This window comes from Lithobates pipiens, unplaced genomic scaffold (genome assembly GCF_037356315.1).
Source record: "Lithobates pipiens isolate NorthernLeopardFrog02 unplaced genomic scaffold, aLitPip1_a1.2 Scaffold_8, whole genome shotgun sequence".
In the NCBI taxonomy this organism is placed as follows: domain Eukaryota; kingdom Metazoa; phylum Chordata; class Amphibia; order Anura; family Ranidae; genus Lithobates; species Lithobates pipiens.
Genome location: NW_027507903.1, coordinates 551,889,912 through 551,911,037, shown reverse-complemented (window position 1 = coordinate 551,911,037; position 21,126 = coordinate 551,889,912). Strand labels below are relative to the sequence as shown.

General features: G+C 41.7%; 1 protein-coding gene across 10 annotated transcripts in view; it reads left to right on the top strand.

Moving 5' to 3' along the window:
- Positions 1-21,126, top strand: part of ANK1 (ankyrin 1) — a 404,481-nt gene that overhangs the window by 280,743 nt on the left and 102,612 nt on the right. For 8 of the 10 annotated variants that reach the window (XM_077469916.1, XM_077469912.1, XM_077469911.1 and 5 more), the window contains 8 exons: positions 516-614; positions 6,294-6,392; positions 8,644-8,841; positions 10,467-10,565; positions 14,840-14,938; positions 15,863-16,060; positions 19,104-19,202; positions 20,134-20,241. In XM_077469916.1, coding sequence (XP_077326042.1) covers positions 516-614; positions 6,294-6,392; positions 8,644-8,841; positions 10,467-10,565; positions 14,840-14,938; positions 15,863-16,060; positions 19,104-19,202; positions 20,134-20,241 — 999 coding nt within the window. The remainder of the gene's footprint in view (positions 1-515; positions 615-6,293; positions 6,393-8,643; positions 8,842-10,466; positions 10,566-14,839; positions 14,939-15,862; positions 16,061-19,103; positions 19,203-20,133; positions 20,242-21,126) is intronic. The other 2 variants (XM_077469910.1, XM_077469909.1) reach the window with 1 other exon arrangement.

The following is a 21,126-nucleotide window of genomic DNA, read 5'->3' as shown; positions in this document are numbered from 1 at the left end:
TACATCCGACCGCCCATAAAGGAGAGCGTGCTGTGTCTGTGTCCGCTCTGCATAAGCTGAGTGGACACAGACCAGCCATCCGCCTGCTCAGCGGGGATCAGCAGACAGATTCCTCCCCTGAGCAGAGTCCAATGGAGCCCAACTAGTGTGGAAGGGGCCTATCTGTCACATTGCCTGTGCTCCCAACTAAACTGTTAAACCATCAAATGTCTGGTGTCATAACTGATCACATGTGCAGCACCATGGCGGTTGAAGATCAAACAGAAGCCAAGATGGCAGTTTCCTTGGCTTAAAATGATAGGAGGGTTTAGTTTTGCTTTAACTATGAACTTATGGAAGGTCAAGGTCCAGTAACAAAGCATAATTTACTCAGAGAGGGGCACAGAAGATGTTTTTGGTTAATGGTATCAAGTTATATTTGTTCTTAGGGAGGACTTTTAAAAATTAAAAAATTGAGAATATGTTCACTTTAATTCTGCTCTTAGTAAACCTATGTCTCTCCATTTCTTGTTTAGTCTGGCCTCACCCCTCTCCACGTTGCTGCCTTCATGGGACATCTAACCATTGTGAAAATGCTGCTGCAGAAAGGAGCATCGCCCAATGTGTTCAGTGTGGTGAGCACTAAACTACACATCTACTACATATCTTCTTAGCCACAGTCCCATAAAAAGGAGGCAGGTTGCTGCTGATGTCTTTAAAATGTATATTGTATCAAAGAACATTTTTGCCACCCTCAGCTTCCTCAGGTCACATTGAAGTGTCTTCACAGCATCTGTAGACAGTGGAGCATTGTCTGGACATTTCTTAGGGAGCTATATTTAAGCACATGGCACTTTCTCAGCCAGATGTACCTTGAATATGATAAAGCAGGGGGCTGCATCTGGTCATAAAATCCATTGCGTTCACTTGAAAATATGCTCTTGGGTCAGTCCAGATGGGAGATGATAGAGACATAAAGTGGTTGTCACTCTTACATGATTGGCCTCAGATGATATACAGAGATGAAACCAATCACCCTACATAAGATGTACCTGTTTATCTACTGCCGTCTTTCCCCTACATCCATTCAAAGCGCAGAATTTACACAGGATCTTTAAGCTCTGAAAAGCAGGAGGCAGAGAGCTGAAGTTACATCAGTGAAGAGAGTTCTGAGAGCTGATTGAAGGGAAGGGACATACCCTGTTCATACAGCACACAGAAACAGAGCTGAGGCTGTCAATCACAGACTGTGCCCTCCCCTATCACCGTTTTTCTCTTGGTGTGGGGAAAACTTGTTAGAAGTAACTCATGCTGATAGCAGAGGAATGAAGCAGCCAACAGAAAGGACACTTAGTGCTATGGATTGTGACAAGTATACACTATAGAAGGATATGCTTTGTTTATATTTCATGTCTGAGCTTTAACCGCTTAAGGACTGCCACAGGTACAAATTCTGCGGCAGGATGGCCCTTTAGAGCAAAATCGTGTACCTGTACAAAATCAATAAAAATTCCATAAAAATATCCCATAGTTTGTAGACACTATAACTTACCAATTAATATATGCTTATTGGTAATTTTTTTTACCAAATATATGTAGCAGAATACATATTGGCCTAAAATGATGAAGAAATATTTTTTTTATAGCAGAAAATAAAAAAAATATACTGTATATATATATTTTTTCAAAGCGCAAAAAATAAAAACCGTAGAGGTGAACAATACCACAAGAAGAAATCTCTATTTGTGGGAAAAAAATGACATACATTTAATTTGGGTACATCATCGCACGACCGCACAATTGTCAGTTAAAGTAACGCAGTGCCGAAACGCAAAAAATGGTGGGTAAATCCTTCCGGGGCTGATCAACCAATATGGTTCCTTAAGATCTCTAATGGACTCTGGTGGCAATTGGCCATTACAATATAAGCTGTAGATAATAAAAGCTAAAATTTTTGGACATGGTCAGTTTTGACATCCTGTTGAGGACAATACCCAAGTCTCCAAAGAGGGGTGAACACTAGGAATGTTGCCACTGAGGTCTCAGTGTTGTATTCCCCAAGGAAAGTTTAGAAACCATGGGGTAACTAATGCCGCGTACACACGAGCGGACTGTATGGCGTACTTAGTCCGTCATACAATCCGACGGACAGTCCGTCATACTTTCGACTGAACGGACTTGACCACACACGGATGCACAAACAGTCCGTCGAAAGCTTGCGCGATGACGTGTACAGCACGTACGACGGGACTAGAAATAGGAAGTCCAATACACAGCAAAGCACCCTTCCGCCGTGTAAATCCTTTCTGAGCATGCTCCATTCTTAGTCCGTCGAACTAGCCTACTGACGAGCGGATTGTCCGCTGAAACCAAAGTACGACGGACAGAATTTCGAAAAATCCGAAATACTTAGTACGCCAGACTGCACGCTGAAAAAGTCCGCTGAAGCCCACACACGAGCGGACTGTCCGCTTAAATGTGTTTCGACGGACTAAGTACACCATACAGTCCGCGGCATAAGCCTACCAGACTTCAAGTATAACCAAAACATTCATTTTGGGGAAGGACTTGTTTATAAATGATTTGTCAGTAGACATGTGCATTCGTTTTCGTCCGAATGCATTTTCATCCGAATTTCGGGTATTTTCATTATCGTTTTAACAAACAATAACGAATGTGCAGAATCCGAAAACCGAAAGATCCGACATAAACAAATGCTTTATTTTAATTTTCGTTGCAACAGTTCGATATAGATAGGAGATTCGACATGACGCTCACAATAGCGATCTGTGTGCATTGAACTTGTGGTCAAATGGGCCTAACCTTAGCTCTATTAGTTCAAAGTTATTCTACATAGAGAGAAAAGATTCAACTTTATAGAGACAATAGCAAAAAAGGTTGAATGTGCCTAACCTAACTCTATTAGTCCAAGATTATTCGGCATAGAGAGAAAAGATTTGACATGGATTTCGACGAAAGTCACCGCTAGCAGACATATATGGTCAAATGTTCCGCCTATAGGCTATAGAAGAATTCTAATGTTGGTTGAATATTAATAATAATTAATAAATCTAATTATTACTAAAATTCTACTGTAGTTTGTAAGCGGAACATTTGACCTGAAATGTATGATTGCGGCGTCGTACAGTTTAGCTGCTCCGTCGAATCTTCTTAGAATATTCGACAGACACCATAAGCCTTCAATGACAGATTCAACCTTAATTATTTCATATTTTTGGACAATGCATTTTTTAACGATACGAAATAAATAAAAATGAATTTCGGGAGTAACTAAATAAATGTACTTTTCGGACGAAAACGAAATTCCAAAACAAAATATTTCAGTGTGCACATGTCTGTTTGTCAGTACATATGCCAGCCATTTTGGAGTTTTTGCAGCTTTCTTCACTAGTGACATTTACTGAACATTTGCCAGCTGTCACATGCACTAGTATTAAAACATAGTGAATGCTTACCCAATGCCTATGCTTTAAAATATTCAAATGTGCCAGCAACTGTTATGCCCATTAGTTCCTGCTCTGAAGGCAAAGCCCAGGAACAATGTGAGAAACAAGCTTTACTTTAGCTATGGAAAAGTGAAATGATTTTAGCAAAATTGGTTTCACCACAAGATTACTGATTTAATCGTTCATGGATACCAATGGTGGCCCGTCCATTAGGGGCGCACGGGAATGGTGTTTTAAGCATGTGTTTAGAGCCAGAGGCTCTAATAGGCTTCAAAAAAGGGTGAGCTCAGGGTACAGGGTACTGCATCCCAATCCCACCCAGTTGTGTGGCAATAGCGAATGAATGTTTGCTATTTTCACACTAAATATTCTCCCCGCCAGTCAATAAGCAGATTGTGAGACCCGTTTCCCGATTGGCCAAAAGGTCAGACGATCCTGTTGGATGCCTGGCGCCTAGGAGGAGGAGAGAGGAGACGCACGGTGAAAGCCGCCATGCTGGAGATGAGCATCGGGTCCACCGTGTTGGAGCAGAGAACACCGGAGCCACTGCCCGTCACCTAGATCGGGTCCACCGTGCAGGAGCAGAGGACACCGGAGCCACTTAGATGGGGTAAGTGCCAGATCGACTGGCAGACAGCGGGCAGGGGGGTGGTAGTGCCAGCCGCCAGCCACCGGGGGGGTTTAGTGGTTTGCCGCCCCCCCCTCCCCCCCAAAAAAAAAGAACACCAGCCGCCACTGTTGGATACTCAGATTATCACTCATTGAGCTGCTTGGCCAAAATTTCCTTTTAAAAATTTAGTTAGTTAGTATTTTTTGTAATTATGTTTTTTGTTTTTTATTTGTATTTAATTTATTGGGTTTTTTTTGTTTTGTTTTCATTTTTTTGTTGCCTTCTTTCTTTCTGTGAAAAGGGCTTAAAGTGGTTCTAAACTCCTGAAATGAAAAATGAACAAAGCATATCTTTAGTGTGTATTTGCCTCTATCCAAAGCACCTAATGTAATTTCTCTTTGCACTGTCATTCCTCTGCTGCCTGAATGAGTCTTCTAAGAGTCTATGCCAATACCAAGCCATCCCGCCCCACCTCCAGCATGTAGCAGGTGATTGACTCAGCTGTGTATGTTTCCCTATGTGACTGTGTAGGGGGTGTTTGTTCCCTCCACTCAGGTCTCAGATTACACTCAGCTCCCCTCTTTATGAGGTTCAGTGTGTGACATCAGATCCCAGCCCTCTACCCCTGGAAGCTCAGACAGGCTGTTTAAAATGTGTGCTTTAGGAGACTGTACAGGCCAGAGGTCTGTGAATAAACAGGTACAATGTATGCAGGAGAATTTGTTTAATCTCCATGTACCACCTGAAGCCATTCACCTCATTTGGTATATGTAATGGTTTACAACCACTTTAACCTCTTCACGCTAACTGCTTCCCAGTTCGGAGTCCTAAATTCCCGGGAGGCGGTAGCGGGCATTTGGGTCATGTTACCGCTGTGATTGGCTGTCACAGCAGTAATGGTAGCCAGCAGGTGCCAGAAAGCTCCTGATCGCAAGTATGCATCGGGAGCTTTCTGATACCTGCTGGCTACCATGCTGGGAGCGTGCAGGGAGTGCGTTCTCAGCACAGTGAGTTGTTTTAACAGGGTCGTATATATGCAGCAACTCGGCGTTAAGACGTTAAAATAATGAGATGTTTTTGACACAAAGAAAGATCTAATATAGTTGCAAGGAACTTTGGTAACCTTTATGCCTCGTACACACGATCGGACTTTCCAACAACAAAATTGGGGAATTTTGTCCGAAGGGTGTTGGCTCAAACTTGTCTTGCATACACACTAATTTTTGCCAACAATTATGAACGTAGTGATGTACCACGTGTTTTTTCAGCTCTTTAGCGCCACCCTTTGGGCTCCTTCTGCTAATTTCATTTTAGTAGAAGTTTGGTGAGTGTTGCTTCGCGCTTTTTTTTTCGTGTTTGTCATTTAGCGCTTTTCAGTTCGCTCTTTTCATTTCATGCTTTTCAGTTAGTTTCTGAAAGGCCGTTCGTCAACCAGATATGTTGCGGAATCGGAGGAGATAACGTGTTATTTATTATTGGCCATGGAGTTATTGCTTTGACATAATTTTTTTCGTTGAATAATGATTTGATTTGGTATATTTTCTATATTTTGGGATGCATATAATGCAATTTTTGGTTAAGTTCTATTGGCAGATAGAATGTCAATTTTTTATTTTTTAATGCACAATAAAAAAAATTGTGTAGAATAATACTTGGCTATATTCTCCATTACAAACGCTAGTTTACAAGACTGGCCGCTTCTGCTTCCGACCATGCGTGTTTGTACTTTGGACTTTTGTCTGACGGACATGTGTACACACTATCGGAAAGTCCGATAACACACATTTGTTGGTGGAAACTTTAAAGACATGCTAGCCAACATTTGTTGGCAGAAAGGTCCGTCAAGAATTGTCCGATGGAGCATACACAAGGTCGGACTTTCCGTCAATGGCCTGACATCCAACATTTCCCGTGAGAAAGTCTGATCGTGTGTACAGGGCTTTAGGGTAACCTTTAGGAGACATTAAAACACACTGCAACCCTTAAAAACCAGCAGAACACCTTCATTTGCCTTCCTTATTAACTCCAGTGTAATGTATTTTGCCAAAATAGGTAAAAGTTGCTGAAATCCCTAGATGTTAGCAAAAATTTCTGGGAAGGGAAAAGTCCAAATTTCTTTCATCCCTGCTAGAGTCAAATTTACAGTAATGCTGGCACAGCACCGGGCTTACTTCCACCAAACATCTAGCATCACATACTTGTTTTTAATGACACTGTGAATCTTTTTTATATTTCAGAAAGTAGAGACACCATTGCACATGGCAGCCCGTGCAGCGCACACAGATGTGGCAGAGTTTTTACTACAGAACAAGGCAAAGGTGAACGCCAGAGCCAAGGTGAGGAGAATGAGGGAGACACTGGGAAACTTTGCTATACTTAGAGCCCAACTCCAGCCAAAAACGTTTCCTATTTCACACTCGATAAAACGGGAAAGTGTTAGGGCCTTGGTCAACAGTGTGTGTCTGCACAAAATAATATTTTTTTTTTCTTCTAACTTCTTGTCCGCGAAAAAAGTGATGCCAAGCTCTCCAACAGGGACACCGATAAAAAGTTTGAAAGGGTTCAAATTTCTGTGCCTTACGGTCTTGGTGACAACTGGACCCTCCTTTTTTTGTTTAGGTGTCACAAGGGCAGGAAGTGAAAGGAAATCTTATCTCCTCCCCTTTTTACGTAGAACTAAAAAAAATAAAATTTTGTCTGGAGCTAGTCCTTCATTTCAGTAAATGCTGGTTTATGGTGCAAAATGTCTGCCTGCAGACAATAGAAGCTTTTATGGCAAAACCCGTTCTGTAAAGTTTTCCTACCTGTGACTTACAGTGGCAGCCATTTTGTTTGCAGTATTGTAGGCCATATAACCCATGGATTCAATGGTGAGTAGCGACAAGCATGTCATGTTATACAAACATTAATGGTTTCCTATGGAGTTGGCTAAATATCGTTCCACACCACCTAATAGATGTATTCATTTTGTAAGAGTGACAGGTACACTTCAAAATGCAAATTCACTACATTAAATAGAACCAGCTAGGAACTAAATTTTGGTCCAGTACCTGACACCCTAAAATGTTTGTCTTTCTTTACTCATCTCTGCATATTGACAGTTCAGCTTTCTCAGGGCAGAATTGGATAGACTAATGCCACAACTAGCCACCAAACCTTTTTTGTTCTGCACAGATAGGACAAGCCAAGTAGGAGTAGACTTCGGTGCTAATTTTCTTAAATCCTTAGACATGTGGCTAATAGTGGCTTGGGAGTAGTATGATAACTGAATAAGCACACCAAGTACTGCGGCAGAATTATTTTTTATATAATTAAGCACGTCAATGTGACATGACTATGGTATTAACTATGGCTTGTTACCTGCTATGCCAATGACCCACCTCCTTTACCTCTAATGACCACACCACACATAACTGGGGTAAATTGGCTGTAGTAGCCATTTTATTAACCAAATATATAAATATCCAACAATTAACATATCAATAACCTTTTTAAACATAACATACAGCTTTACAATAATGGAGCCCAAGGTCCCTATGGCATAAGCCAGAACCACACCTGCTAGTCACTTCTAAAGCCTCCAGTTGCGAACCACAGTCTCAGAGACAACTAGCAGGTACCCGTACCAACTAGGAGCCGTACCTCAGAGGGATCACTACACCATACCTTTTAAGTGCCCACATGACCTAAAAGGACCTTGCACCCTGCTAAGTGCACTGCTTTTTCTTAGGGACACTCCAGTCCCCCAACCCCAACAGGACAAATTACCACAACATGTAGGGCGGGAGCGGGGGAAGCTGCTCCGCTCTCTCCGTTCTGACTGAGACCGCCTCCTTCCTCATGCCGCGTCACTTCCCCTTCCAAGGCTCCGCCCCATCTCTGTCCCCCCACCACGCTCCTCATTCTCCTCCTCGGTTCCTACGTCCGTTAACCCCTGTCATGCCCAGCCCTCCGTTATGTCTTTGAGTCTGACTCTGGGCTTCTCTTTATCCGCAAATGTATAGTATTAGATGCAGATATACTGTAGAATTACAGGACATATTAGCAAGAACAATAACATAAGATACATAGTGATATTAGTATATGAGGATCCAAGTCTGGATTATATAACTAAATACATAAAAGAGAAGTATGTAGCATATATTACCAACACCTGCACAATAAAAAAATATATAGAAGGAGAACCAAAAGGGTGGCAACATTTTGGGGGTAAAAAAAGACCCCGTAGCAGATTTCACCAGATATCTTTAAAAAGGGTGGTCTTCAAATAACCCTGAAATGCTGCCACCCTTTTAGTTCTCCCTCTATACACCCAACAATAGATAGATTAGGATAATACAAATTAGGTGTGCGAACCTTATCATAGCAATTGTAATAGTGGCTTGAGGACATGTGTTTTCTTTACAGAAATTGTGTCGTTTTGTGTCTAAAATTGCACTCCATGTTCTATTAAATGTAATGTTGTTTTTGGAGGCATATTTGAGCTTGGTTTCAGTTTCCATGTTACCTGCATTGCAATGTCCAAAATTTCCCTTTGTTAATTTCTTTGATTCCTGTTTTTATTTGTTGTTATTTATGATCACACAGGATGACCAGACCCCTCTCCACTGTGCAGCCCGCTCCGGGCACTTGGATATGGTGCGCTTGCTGTTATCACATGGAGCTCACCCGGACCCTCCTACCACGGCAGGGCACACGCCACTGCACCTGAGCGCACGGGGTGGTCACACACAAAGCGCCGAGCTTCTCCTGGATAACCAAGCTGCACATACCTCCATGACTAAGGTAACAAGTTGCATTACCTAATGTTCTTTTCTGACTGTATCCTACTGTACTATCCACACTCCTTTAACTGTGTACCTATACTCTGGTGTTTTCTCAATCACATGTTACCTGTTCTATTAGGGATGCTGTCCAGAAATAATAAATAGGATATTCAAAAGGGATTGCAAATGTGGACTTTTGTTAGCATGGTCGTTTTAACTCCTTCTTTCTTTGCTTGCTGTCTTTCTCGCTTTTTTGTAGCAACACTCCAAACTATACAGTGCTGACCTGCTCTCTTCCCTTAAACACTATTAACAGAAAGTTGCAGGACTTTTTTTCAGCGGGAACGTGGGGGAACGCAGTTCCGACACCTTCAGCACTGAATGTATGTATTGACAAGGGGTGCTGGGGTGTGCTGCAGGATCTATTGATGCTGGTTTCTGGGGAATCTATTCTATCTGGAGGGGATCTATTTTTGCAGGGAGTTATATTGTTGCTGAGGAGGTCTATTGTTGCTGGTGGGGAACCTGCTGTTGCTGGTGGTAGGTCTTATATTGCTGGGTGGGTCAGTAGTTGCTGGAAAAGATCTACTGTTAAGGGAGGGGCCTATTGTTGCTGGCTGATGGAGAGTCTATTGATGCTGGCTGCATGGAAATCTGTTGTTGCTGCCGGGAGACTATTGTCGCTAGGGGAGAAATGTTGTTGCGGGTGGTCCATTGTTGTGGGGGGGGGGGGGGGGGGCACCATTGTTACTGGCGTTAGGGGATCTATTTTACTTCCATACAAATTACTTAGCACCACAAAATGATACATGGTTCTGTATTCTCTAAAAGGGCAGTAATGGGAGGTGGGTAGCATGTGAAACTAAGGCATGGTCCACCAAGGTGTGTGGGGGCAGAGAAAATGGGCTACTCAGAAAGGGGGAGTTCCTGCACCTATTTTCTGCACAATTTATATTTTGCACTCGCACAATTTCATTCCTGCATGTCAGTCCGACTTCGGGAGTGACTTTGGGAGGTGGGTTCCTGCACAAATGTCCATAAAAATCGCAAATGCGGTGTTGCATCGATTCGGACAGTGACATGTCAAATCGCATGCCAAATCGCTGCAATGTGAACCTAAGCGAAAGGTGTATTGTGTTTATAAAAACCCAAGTGCCTATGTAACTGATGCTCTATAAAGGGACCATATAATATAATGGTTTATCATTAAAAAAAACAATCCTCTATAAAGTGTCCATGCATCATAGCACTGTATAGTTTGGAGTGTTGCTACATGTACCTATATTGGGATTGATAGCTTTATCTGCATATATTATCCTAGCACTGGTGATACTAATACAGAGTTTCTCACCTTTTTGTCTATAGCTTTTAGCATCTAAATTTCAGTATATGTTTTGGAAAAGACGCTATGGTATTCAAAATGCCTACATGTTCCCAGAGTATTTTAGTAAAGGTGAATTATGAGGTTCTGCTCCTTTAAATATATGTTTTTAATTTTGTTTTTAATTTTTGTGTAGGGATTGTAGTTCAAGCACATGTCTTGCAATGTATCCCTGCAGTGTTTCTTCTCTTTCACAATTCATTCTGGGAATTAATTTCTGGATTCCTTGTCCCTCTCCTTACCCATCTCTTTTCTGTCCTCAGAAAGGTTTCACTCCTCTCCACGTGGCGGCCAAATACGGGAAGATCCAGATTGCCGAGCTTCTACTGGAAAGAGGCGCTCATGGCAACAGTGCCGGCAAGGTGACTACTATACCTCACCAGTTATTGTCTGTGTTCCACAGGGACAGCTCAGCAGAACATTGGAATCCACTTTTGGCTACATCATAAGGGCATGCTGTCTTTAGGTTTAAGGTCGCTCTTTCCCCTTTAAAAAATATTATATTGTGGGCAGAGTGGAGTGATAACATGATGATTCCTCTGTTGTCTGCTCAATGTTTACGGCTATTTAGAGATGTCAATGAGATGTTTTCATTGGCAGTTGCCTCATTTATCAGTATAATCAGTATTACCACTTGGTGACCAATGAAAGTAGAACTTTAATTGGTTTTAATGAAGTCCTGCTAGATCACTTCATGCTGGCCCTTTTTGCAGGTATAGATATGTAAAAAATTAAAAATGAATGTCTATACCAGTGATGGCGAACCTTGGCACCCCAGATATTTTGGAACTACATTTCCCATGATGCTCATGCACTCTGCAGTGTAGTGGAGCATCATGGGAAATGTAGCTCCAAAACATCTGGGTGCCAAGGTTTGCCATCACTGGTCTATACTGTTTAAAAATCCAGTAATACACCATCTCACCCTACTCTGCACATGCTCAGTTTCTCTTCATATTAGGCATTTTAGACACTGCCGTGTTTGTAGAGGCCGTTCTGCTGACACCCTTAAAGCGTAATTAAACCCTCCTATCCTTTACAGCCAAGGAAGCTGCTTCTGTTTGATCTGTAATTGCCATGGCACAGTGATCAGTTATGACACCAGCCATTTGATGGTTTGACAGTTTGGTTAAGGTCACAAGCAAATGTGACAGTTACATTCCTGGAATGCCGGAATTGTTAACTGTTTTTTTAAACTGTTTAGTTCCACTGTATGATTTACCTCTGTTCGGGGGCTCTGACCTTCAGCAAAATGGCAGCCTCCAGCAAGAAGAAACAGGAGCAATCCTGGAGGCAACTTACAGCACAAACTAATGTTGGTAGAATAATTATTAATGTGGAATGTATGTTCCTGGCTAAAGAAAATAATTTTTTATCATGTTGTTATGGGTAAAACTTCACTTCGCTTCAATTTAAATTCAAACTTTGTGTAGCAAAACGATCAGTTATTTCTTTGAATATGTTGATAAATGAAGTTTAACAGGGGGTCTACAGGGCACATCCTTTGTTGGCGGACAGCAAGGTTAACAGTAAATTTCATATTGATCATAATGTCTTCTGAGGTTTCGGAATGGAACTTCACAGTAGTGTATTTTCACAGTAATTCTCAAGAACAATCTTATTTATAGTTTCCCATTCACTTCTGCCCAAAATTAAATCAACAAACCTACTGTTTTACCTCTATGAATATTTCCACTGTGTTGACACAGAATACCTACATACAATGATAGCTGTAATCCCCAATGGAGCAAAAAGCAAAGAGAGAGGGCGCCTCCATCTGTGGATGGACAATTAGAAGTTTGTCATAAGAAAACAATCACTTAGTAGATGAAAACCGTGCTTTATCTCTTCCAAGCTATGCAGAGAGCGGCTGGTTGGAAAAGATTCATTTCTGCACAGATGAAAAGCATAGTCTTCATCTACTGAGTGAGTGATTTTTTTCTTATGACAAACTTTTAATTGTCCATCCCTAGATGGAGGCGCCCTCTCTCTTTGCCTTCTGCCACATACCTATTAGGTAACCAGGAACTACAGTATATACCAGAGATGCTGCCACCACCTGTTCTCAACAATTTATTTATTTTTCTCACAAACCAAGCAATGCCAACTGTCAGATCTGCTTGTGTCTTCAACTAAACTGTCAAACCATCAAATGGCTGGAGTCATAACTGATCACATATGCAGCACCATGCCATTTGCAGATCAAGCAGATGCAACTTCCTTCACTCTAAAGGATAGGAAGGTTTAACTCTGCTTTATGGCTGTCAGCAGATCGGTCTCTACAAACTCAGCAATGCCTAAAAATGCCTAAGCCCTTGCACACACGGTCAGACATTCCGACAACAAAATCCGTCAGATCTTGTCCAACGGATTTTGTCTGAAACTTGTGTTGCATACACACGGTTGGACAAAGTTGTCGGAAAATCCGATCGTACGTAACGTGATGACGTTATTTAGTTACGACGGGACTACGTTCAGGCTAGTAGCCAATAGCTTTGGTCTAGGAATTTGATCTGAGCATGCGTGGCACTTTGTCCAATCGGAATTCTCTACACACAATCGGACAAAGTCCAATCAGATCATGTTGTCGGAACGTTTTATAACCCAGCTATAAAACTTTGTACGTCGGATATTCCGACGAAAACAGTCCGATGGAGCCCACACACAGTCAGATTATCCGACAACACGGTCCGATCTGACATTTTCCGTACGAATGTCCGACCGTGTGTACAAGGACTTAGAGTAACTGAGCATGTGCAAAGCAGGGTAAGACCGTGTATTACTGGATTTTGAACAGTATAGACACTTATTTTTTATGTTTTGCGTAACTTTACCCGCAAAAGGGACCAGCCTGAAGTCATCTAGCTGGACTTAATTTTCTGTCTAAAGTTCCACTTTAAGTAAATAAGGTCCCATAACTGCACAGTTTACTTTTGTATCTATCGTAGGTTGTAGCGTTCTTTTCAGGTTCTGGAATGAGCTCTTCAGAATATGAGATATGTAAATTTGAATAATGTCCTCTTTACCAAGCCAGCACTGAGTTGTGTAACGGTCAAAACATGATTAGCTGCTTAATTAATGTAACATACCATAAAACATTATTCCTCTATTACCATATTTATATATTTCTGTTAATTGGATGCTTCATTTGAAAGCTCTCCTGGCAGAAGTGCCTGCAGAGTAGAACGTTAAGAACAGAAGAATGATCTGCATTTGACGGGTCTCAGGGGAAGAGGGTTTGGTATGAAATATTCACTAAACACGACATCCCTTACTCTGTCCTTTAAAGATATTTCCTACATAAGTTATTCTAAAATTGGTGGAATTTTTTTTTTAAAGGGTAAGTATACCCAATACCTCTGCTCTATGTATATACCCTATATGGGCAAAAGTTTGTGGACACCTGGCAATTATGCACATCTATATGGTCACCACTCCAAACTACTGAGTTCAGGTCTTTCCAGTGAAGGGTTCTGTTAATGCTACGGCATACAAAAAATGTTCAACTGTGTGTCAACAGCTTGAACAGTTTCCAGTTTCAGCATGATTGTTGCTCTGTGCACAAAGCTATCTCCATAAAGGCATGGTGTGATGAATTTAGTGTGGAGGGAGCTACACAGAGTCCTGACTTCAACCCTTTTGAACACATTTGGGATGAATTAAGAGTCAGGTGAGTTACCTGTGACCTGTGAGTCAGGTGTTTTCAGCCAACATCAATACCTGACTTCAAAAATGCTCTTTTTCAAAATGGGCAAAAATTCCCACAGATGCACTCCATCTCATGGAAGTCTTTCCAGAAGAATGGAGGCTGTTATAGCCACAAAGTTGTCTATAGAGGTTCTGTTCAATAATAATGCACATGGTTTTGGAATAGGGTATGCAATAATTTTATATAAATGTGGTGATTGGATGTCCACAAATCTTTGGCAATATATTGTATCACTAGTTTCACCCTTCATCTTCTTACATATCTTTGAGAACTTATTCGAGATATCTAAGCTCCCGAAGTCCTAATTTCCCTCACCTGCTAAAGGTGCGACTCACTTCTTTATTTTGATTTAAAATATTTTTTTACAGCAGGTGGTTTCAGACTCCAGAATGGTGGTAGAGAGAAAAGGAGTAAGCTCACTTTGGGAAATCACACTGCTGAAGTCTATAAGTAAGGGGCTGGCATGTGCATCAGCCCATTAGTCAGGATGATCCCAGGTATGTTCTGATACCAGTGCAAACTGAGAAATCCCACCAGGTAGTTGCAACTGTACTAGACCAGTTATAATCTGCTGAGGCATTCCCCATCCCACAGCTTCATATATACCATACACACCGCTTGTATACATGTGGCTGTGGAACGGGAGGTGCCTTGGCTACTTATTATTGACCCAATACAGTGACAGCTTCCTGGCAAGATTGCTCAGGTGGGTTCTGACATGGATCTGAATATGCCTGAGCTTATCCCTACCCACTAACATTAACCCTATTTTTGAAATATTAATTATGGGTATTTCAATTTTTTAATTAAGGCGCCTTTGTATTAGCCTATTTGACAACTTATGTGAAATGAAAGCAACCTTGAACATGACTTTTTAGCTGTGAACTAATTTCTATCTGATTTATTTTCTTTCTCTTTTTGACAAAGACTGGCCTGACTCCTCTCCATGTAGCTGTCTATCACAATCACCTTAACATAGTACGTCTTCTACTGAATAAAGGGGCATCTCCACATTGTACAGCACGGGTAAGTGCACATAAATGCAATACATATACAGCATGGTGTATATGTACGGTAGTTCTTGGGTCAAAGAGCTTTGCAATTCCAAGGGTTATAGCTAGGGAAAACGGCATAAGAAACAGGCAATGTAATGGCAGGGGTTACAAGCCAAAATAGGCAGTCGGAGAAGCTTAAAGTCATAGCAAGCTAATTCTAGAGGTACAGGACACGCAGACTCAGACTGGACAAGCACCTATTTTTACATGAAGTTTGATGCCCCATTGACGTCAAGTCTGGGTCACTTTAAGATGCCTTAAACTACAGGCACCTGTTTTAATCTTTAGATTATTTCCGGTGACCCTGTGGATGTTAGATAAAGAGTGATACACAGGCCATCAACTTCCCTCCAAGTCAAGATTAATGCCTGCCTTTCCCAGCAGTAAACCCAACATCATTCAGCATTGTTGTCACCTTTGATACTTTTAAAACAAGGTCAGGTTCACTTTAAGCAGACAATGAACCATCCCCTTTATTACAGTTTATGAGAACTCCAAAATGGGAGGCAGACAGGTTCAGATACTTCTACCAACCACAAGGTGTCTGCAGTTTAGAAGTCATGTTTTTTTCACACATTGGTGGACATAAGCAGTTCATTTTATTGGGCAGTGGTCTTAGGTAAAATAATTAGGCTCAATAAAGAGGCAAAAATAAGACTTTGTTCCAAGTTGAAACCACTGGAATCCTACCCCATTTTGCCCAGTATTGGGCAAACCACACCCTTTTCCCGAGGCTGGTATTTCCTGGGTGTTCAAGAAGTGTGCAGGCCCTGCTAAAGTAGGGCCTGTTGGGAGGTATGTATTAGGTACCACTAATAAATGATCTTTTTGTTGCTAGTGTTGAAAAGTAATTGTCTGGTTAACAAAAAAAAACTCTTATCTTTGTTTTTGTCAGAATGGATACACACCCTTGCACATGGCGGTAAAGCAGCGGTCAGTTGACATGGCGCGGGCCCTGCTGCAGTTTGGTGCAACATGTAATGCCCAATCCCTACAAGGTGTCGCCCCTCTCCATCTTGCTTCTCAGGAGGGTCATGTGGACATGGTAACGTTACTACTCAGCAAGCAAGGAAACGTACATCTAGGTAACAAGGTAATAAATTGCGTGTCACAATATAATTTGAATTCTGGTTTCTGCTCTGCAAGTTCAAGCAATGTCTAGCAATGTTACTGACCTTTAGGTAATGTTTAACTCATAACCTAATTCTACATTTAAAGTGGAACTTAACTATATCTGAGCACCACAAACTGAATACACTAGATAATACATTTTTAGGCCTCATGTACACAGGCGTATGAAAATATACAGCTTTTTTCTACCAGAATTTGCCAGAAAAAAATGACACAGTGTTGCGTTTTTGTACATTTATGCTTGTTTACTGCGTTTAGGTGCGTATGAGTGTAAACTGATTCTAATAACTGAAAATATTAATTTATTTTAGCCATTAGGATTAATTTACTGACATATGCTGTGTTTATGCACATTTTGATACATTTACATGCGTACGGGTGTACATTACACTGGAAAACTCCTCTCTGAACACAGGTCTGGGGTATTTTTTTATTCCCTGAACGCTGCTCTGAAATATGCCTGTATATGACACAATGTGCCTATGCACATTAGATAACCTAGAGCTAGAGCTGCTTTCATGGGCATTGGTCCGCAGTTTACCACTCCTGACCGCCCACCTACATAAAGACATGCAGCCACTTAGGGCTGTATGCATGCTGCAGTGCTTTCTTTTCATGGCTGTAGCCAAAATTAAACCCCCTGTTGCAGCCAGACATGACCTATTGAATGGGGCCATGCAGGGCCGTCTTTAATATTGATTGGACCCTGGGCAAAACTTTTCTTGGGGGCCCCCCATGCAGTTTCGCTCTCCACCTGCTCTGAGACATACAATAAATAGCAGTTAGACTCAAAATCAGTTTACTGAATTAGATCAGGCAGCTATTGTGATTGGTTGCCAGAGGTTCATGTATCATTACCGCTCACTGACTGGATGCTAGAGATTACAGCACACATTACGGCTCACTAATTAGTTGCTAGAGGTTACAGCACATGATTTCTGCTTGTTGATTGGTTGCTAGAGATTGCTGTGGATATGACCTCAGGGGGGCATGATATACATATCAATGCGGCCGGCCGCTGCTATATACATATGAATGCCGTTGCTATTTACATATGAATGCCGGTAATTTACATGTAAACACAGGGTCTGCAGGTGAGTCATCTGTACACAACAATAGGGGAATTTAAACCAGGATAGCTGGCAAGTATAAGGTAGCTGCTTTGGGCCCCACAACAAAGACAGGGCCCAGGGCAGCTGCCCCTTTTGCCCTGCCTTAAAAACGGCCCTGGGGCCATGTCACGACCACCCTGCAACCATGGTTGCAGCACTGTATTTCGGCCTTTTCAGGGTTAAAACAGATAGTAAGGAGGCGACATGTCACCTTTCCAGTTGGCTGTCCACTGCTCTCTGAAAAGCAGTCCACCAGGGATCGCTTTTCAGAGGGGTTGCTGCATGTCTGAACAAGCCGAAACACAATCCTGCACTACAAAAACCTTACATTTGGTGGGGAACACTGATAAACTTACTTCTACAAAGAGAGGAGGGGGCAGAGACTGCTGCTGAACTAGACTGAGTCTATCCTTAAGCCAACTGCAAAACAACAAAGGCAAGAGCGCACCAACCTAGTGCATTACCATAAATCTATTTTATTAGGAAAAATAAAAAGTGGATACTCACAAGCGCATGTCATGCACCAGCATATCTAGAGATGCAGATGAGAACGCCTCCAAATCACCATAGAGAAGACTTCACAGCGGCTAAAGATGGCTAAAGCGTTCCTCAGACCCAAAATGCTTGAATGGAAACAACGGCAACTTAAATACCAGATTATAACATTAGACAAAGCCCAGGTCTCTCCTCCATACGAGGAGGAACATGGGGGGCATAAGTTACATAGGCACATAAACAAGAGTCAGGGGAATAATAATCATAAACTCAGGGCTGTGCACAAGCAAGGGGTCCAATGTACAATGCAACTCATATCTTTATTAATAACATAAATTTAATAATATTACTTATGTCTTCTGCTTTATTCTCAGTATGTGTGGTGTACTTTTGGTAAGCTAGACTGTGTGTCTGAGCCCAGGGAGCAATGGGATGACATGAACAATGTTAACTATGCAATGTGTATGGTTGGCGTGTGTGACTGCAAACTGAGGTGAATAGTGTGTGCTGGAGGAAGGGAAAGGGGCAAACACCAATGTGAGCGTGTGCTGGAGGAGGGATCTCACTGGTTAAGGCCAATCTATGTGTTATAGATGTGATTTCACTGGGGAAGGGCCAGGAAGGGGCAGATTCGCACAGCGGAAAGTGAAAGTAGAAGTCAGGCATTATTTATATCAGGATAGGCTAAATATAAGAATAACCTCTAACAGTAAAACTGACTGCTACCCCTTACAACCCTAACCCTCCCTAATCCCAACAGTAAACCTGACCCTTGGCAAATATTATTTAAATGAACCCTTAAAGCGGTATTAAATTAGACTGTGGAACTTTGCTTTATATGAAAGCTTATGAAGTGTATGACTTGTAAATACCTTTTAGAAATTTGAAATTGATGCCTATTTAGAGATATTTATGTCGACTCCAGCTGATGCCATCACTCACACATGCGCAGTTCACACTGCCTATGCCATGATTGCAGAGTGCACTGTGCCGCAATGGCTGTTTATTGCACATGCGTGGGAGTGATTGTTATCATTGCCTGGCTATTCAAGCGGACGGAGAGTGTGAACCAGGAAGGTAAACTGGGCAAAGATAGAAGCGCTGGGAGTGGTGACAGCTCGGCACTGGAGGATTTTGTTTCATGGGTAAGTCTTTCATAATGGGCTAATATGTGGTACTAGCGCATTATGGCATCAATCATCTGTGGCCCGTTTGATAAAAAAAACAAAGTTTATTATCATTTTAACCCTCCAACCCTTTGCTCTAACCTAGCCCTTAAAGCCCACTTAGGATTTAACAGGGGCCAAATCATGGAACAGAAATTGACCTTTATTCTGATAGCTGTTTCAAATTTAAATTTGATCACAATTCAATAACATGGCTCCTTACCATTCACAGAGTTCCCTGACTCCTCTCCACTTGGCATGTCAAGAGGGTCACCTGAACATAGCAGAGCTCTTGGTGTCCCACGATGCCTCAGTGGGTGCTGAAACACGGGTAAGTACATTACACATATACAATTTAACTAATGGGTTGGGTGGTTGTAGCCTATAGTTTAGCCTCTCAGACATTTCCTCATACCTTACATTTGTAATACAGATTCCTATATCTTGCTTTTGCCTAAATCTTACATCATATTTATCTTGTGCCAGTACAGAGAGATTGAATGAAAAAGCCAGATTTTGTCTGTTGAATTTGTTTTAGGCATGTAAGATCACAATAAAATAGCTCTTAAGTTGGTTCAACTAACAGGACCTGTGAGGGCCTCATCACACTTCCTGTATTGGAAGACTGGTCAACAACTTAGCTGTGCCAACTTCTAGAGTTGTGTAAGGCTGGGTTCACAGGATTGCGAATTGGATGCGGGTTTCTCTGCATCCAATTCGCATGTCAGGAGACTCTCTGTGGAGCAGGTTGACACATCTCCAGAGAGGCTCTGGTGCGAATTGCACAGGAGTCCTGTGCGTCTTCTGGTCTGTTTCGGGTCTGAATTCAGCCAAAAACCTGGGCTGAAACCGGACCTGAAATGGTGAACGGGGATGCACCGGACCCTGCTGTGAGACACTTCGTGCCGCGGTGTGAACCCAGCCTTAAAGAATTTTTTCCACATTGCCAAATCTTACCTTCCTAGGAAGGAAATGACATCCCACTGGTTTAGCTGGCTAGGGAGTTACTCCATAGCAAAAGGTAGGGGGTATCTTAGCAATGTTGTCACCAGCAACAGGATCACTGATGCGGCATAAGCCTTAGGATAGCAGTATTTGATGTAAGCACTGATTATTATACTGAATATACAGCATATTCAGTGTCCAGTAATCTATATTCAATATGCAGTAATCTTATAGAATATAATCGGTGTCCAGTAATCTTATCCTGTCATTGACATATGACATGGGACATATGACATATGACTGTTCTTTTCCTATAGATGGGGTTTACTCCACTTCACGTTGCTTGTCATTTTGGCAACATCAAGCTGGTGAAGTTCCTTCTGCAACATCAAGCCAATGTAAACGCCACCACCAAGGTGAGCACGGTATGCTTAATCTAAATGCATTCAAGATTTTCTTTTTTTTTTTCTTTTTTTGTGGCACTTTATTAACCTATGCTGTACCATTTTAAGACCTAGAAAAGTTCTAACATCTCTCTTACTGATTAAATGAAATGCTTCATTCTGCTAGCATTAATGTAACTATGATTATTGAACCTTATGTTATAGGGTGTGTATACACAGGTGCAGCTCCAAAAAATTTGAATATTATCAAAAAGTTAATTTATTTCAGTAACTCAATTCAAAAAGTGAAACTCATATATTTTATACAGATGTGTTACACACAGAGTGATATATTTCAAACATTTCTTTCTTTTATTTTGATGATTATGGCTTACAGCTAGTAAAAACCCAAAATTAAGTATCTCAGAAAATTTGAATATTACATAAGACCAAAAAACAAAAAGTATTTTTAATACAGAAATGTGGGCTTACTGAAAAGAATGGCCATGTACAGTATAGTATGCACTCAATACTTGGCCGGGGCATCTTTTGCATGAATTACTGCATCAGTGCGGTGTGGCATGGAGGCGATCAGCCTGTGGCACTGCTGAGGTGTTATGGAAGCCCAGGTTGCTTTGATAGCGGCCTTCAGCTCATCTGCATTGTTGGGTCTGGTGTCACTCATCTTCCTTTTGACAATACCCCACAGATTCTCTATGGGGTTTAGGTCAGGCGAGTTTGCTGGCCAAACAAGCACAGTGATACCATGATCATTAAACCAGGTTTTGGTGCTTTTGGCAGTATAGGGAGATACCAAGTCCTGCTGAAAAATGAAATCAGCATCTCTATAAAGCTGGTCAGCAGAAGGAAGTATGAAGTGCTCTAGAATTTCCTGGTAGAGGGCTGCTCTGACTTTGGACTTGATAA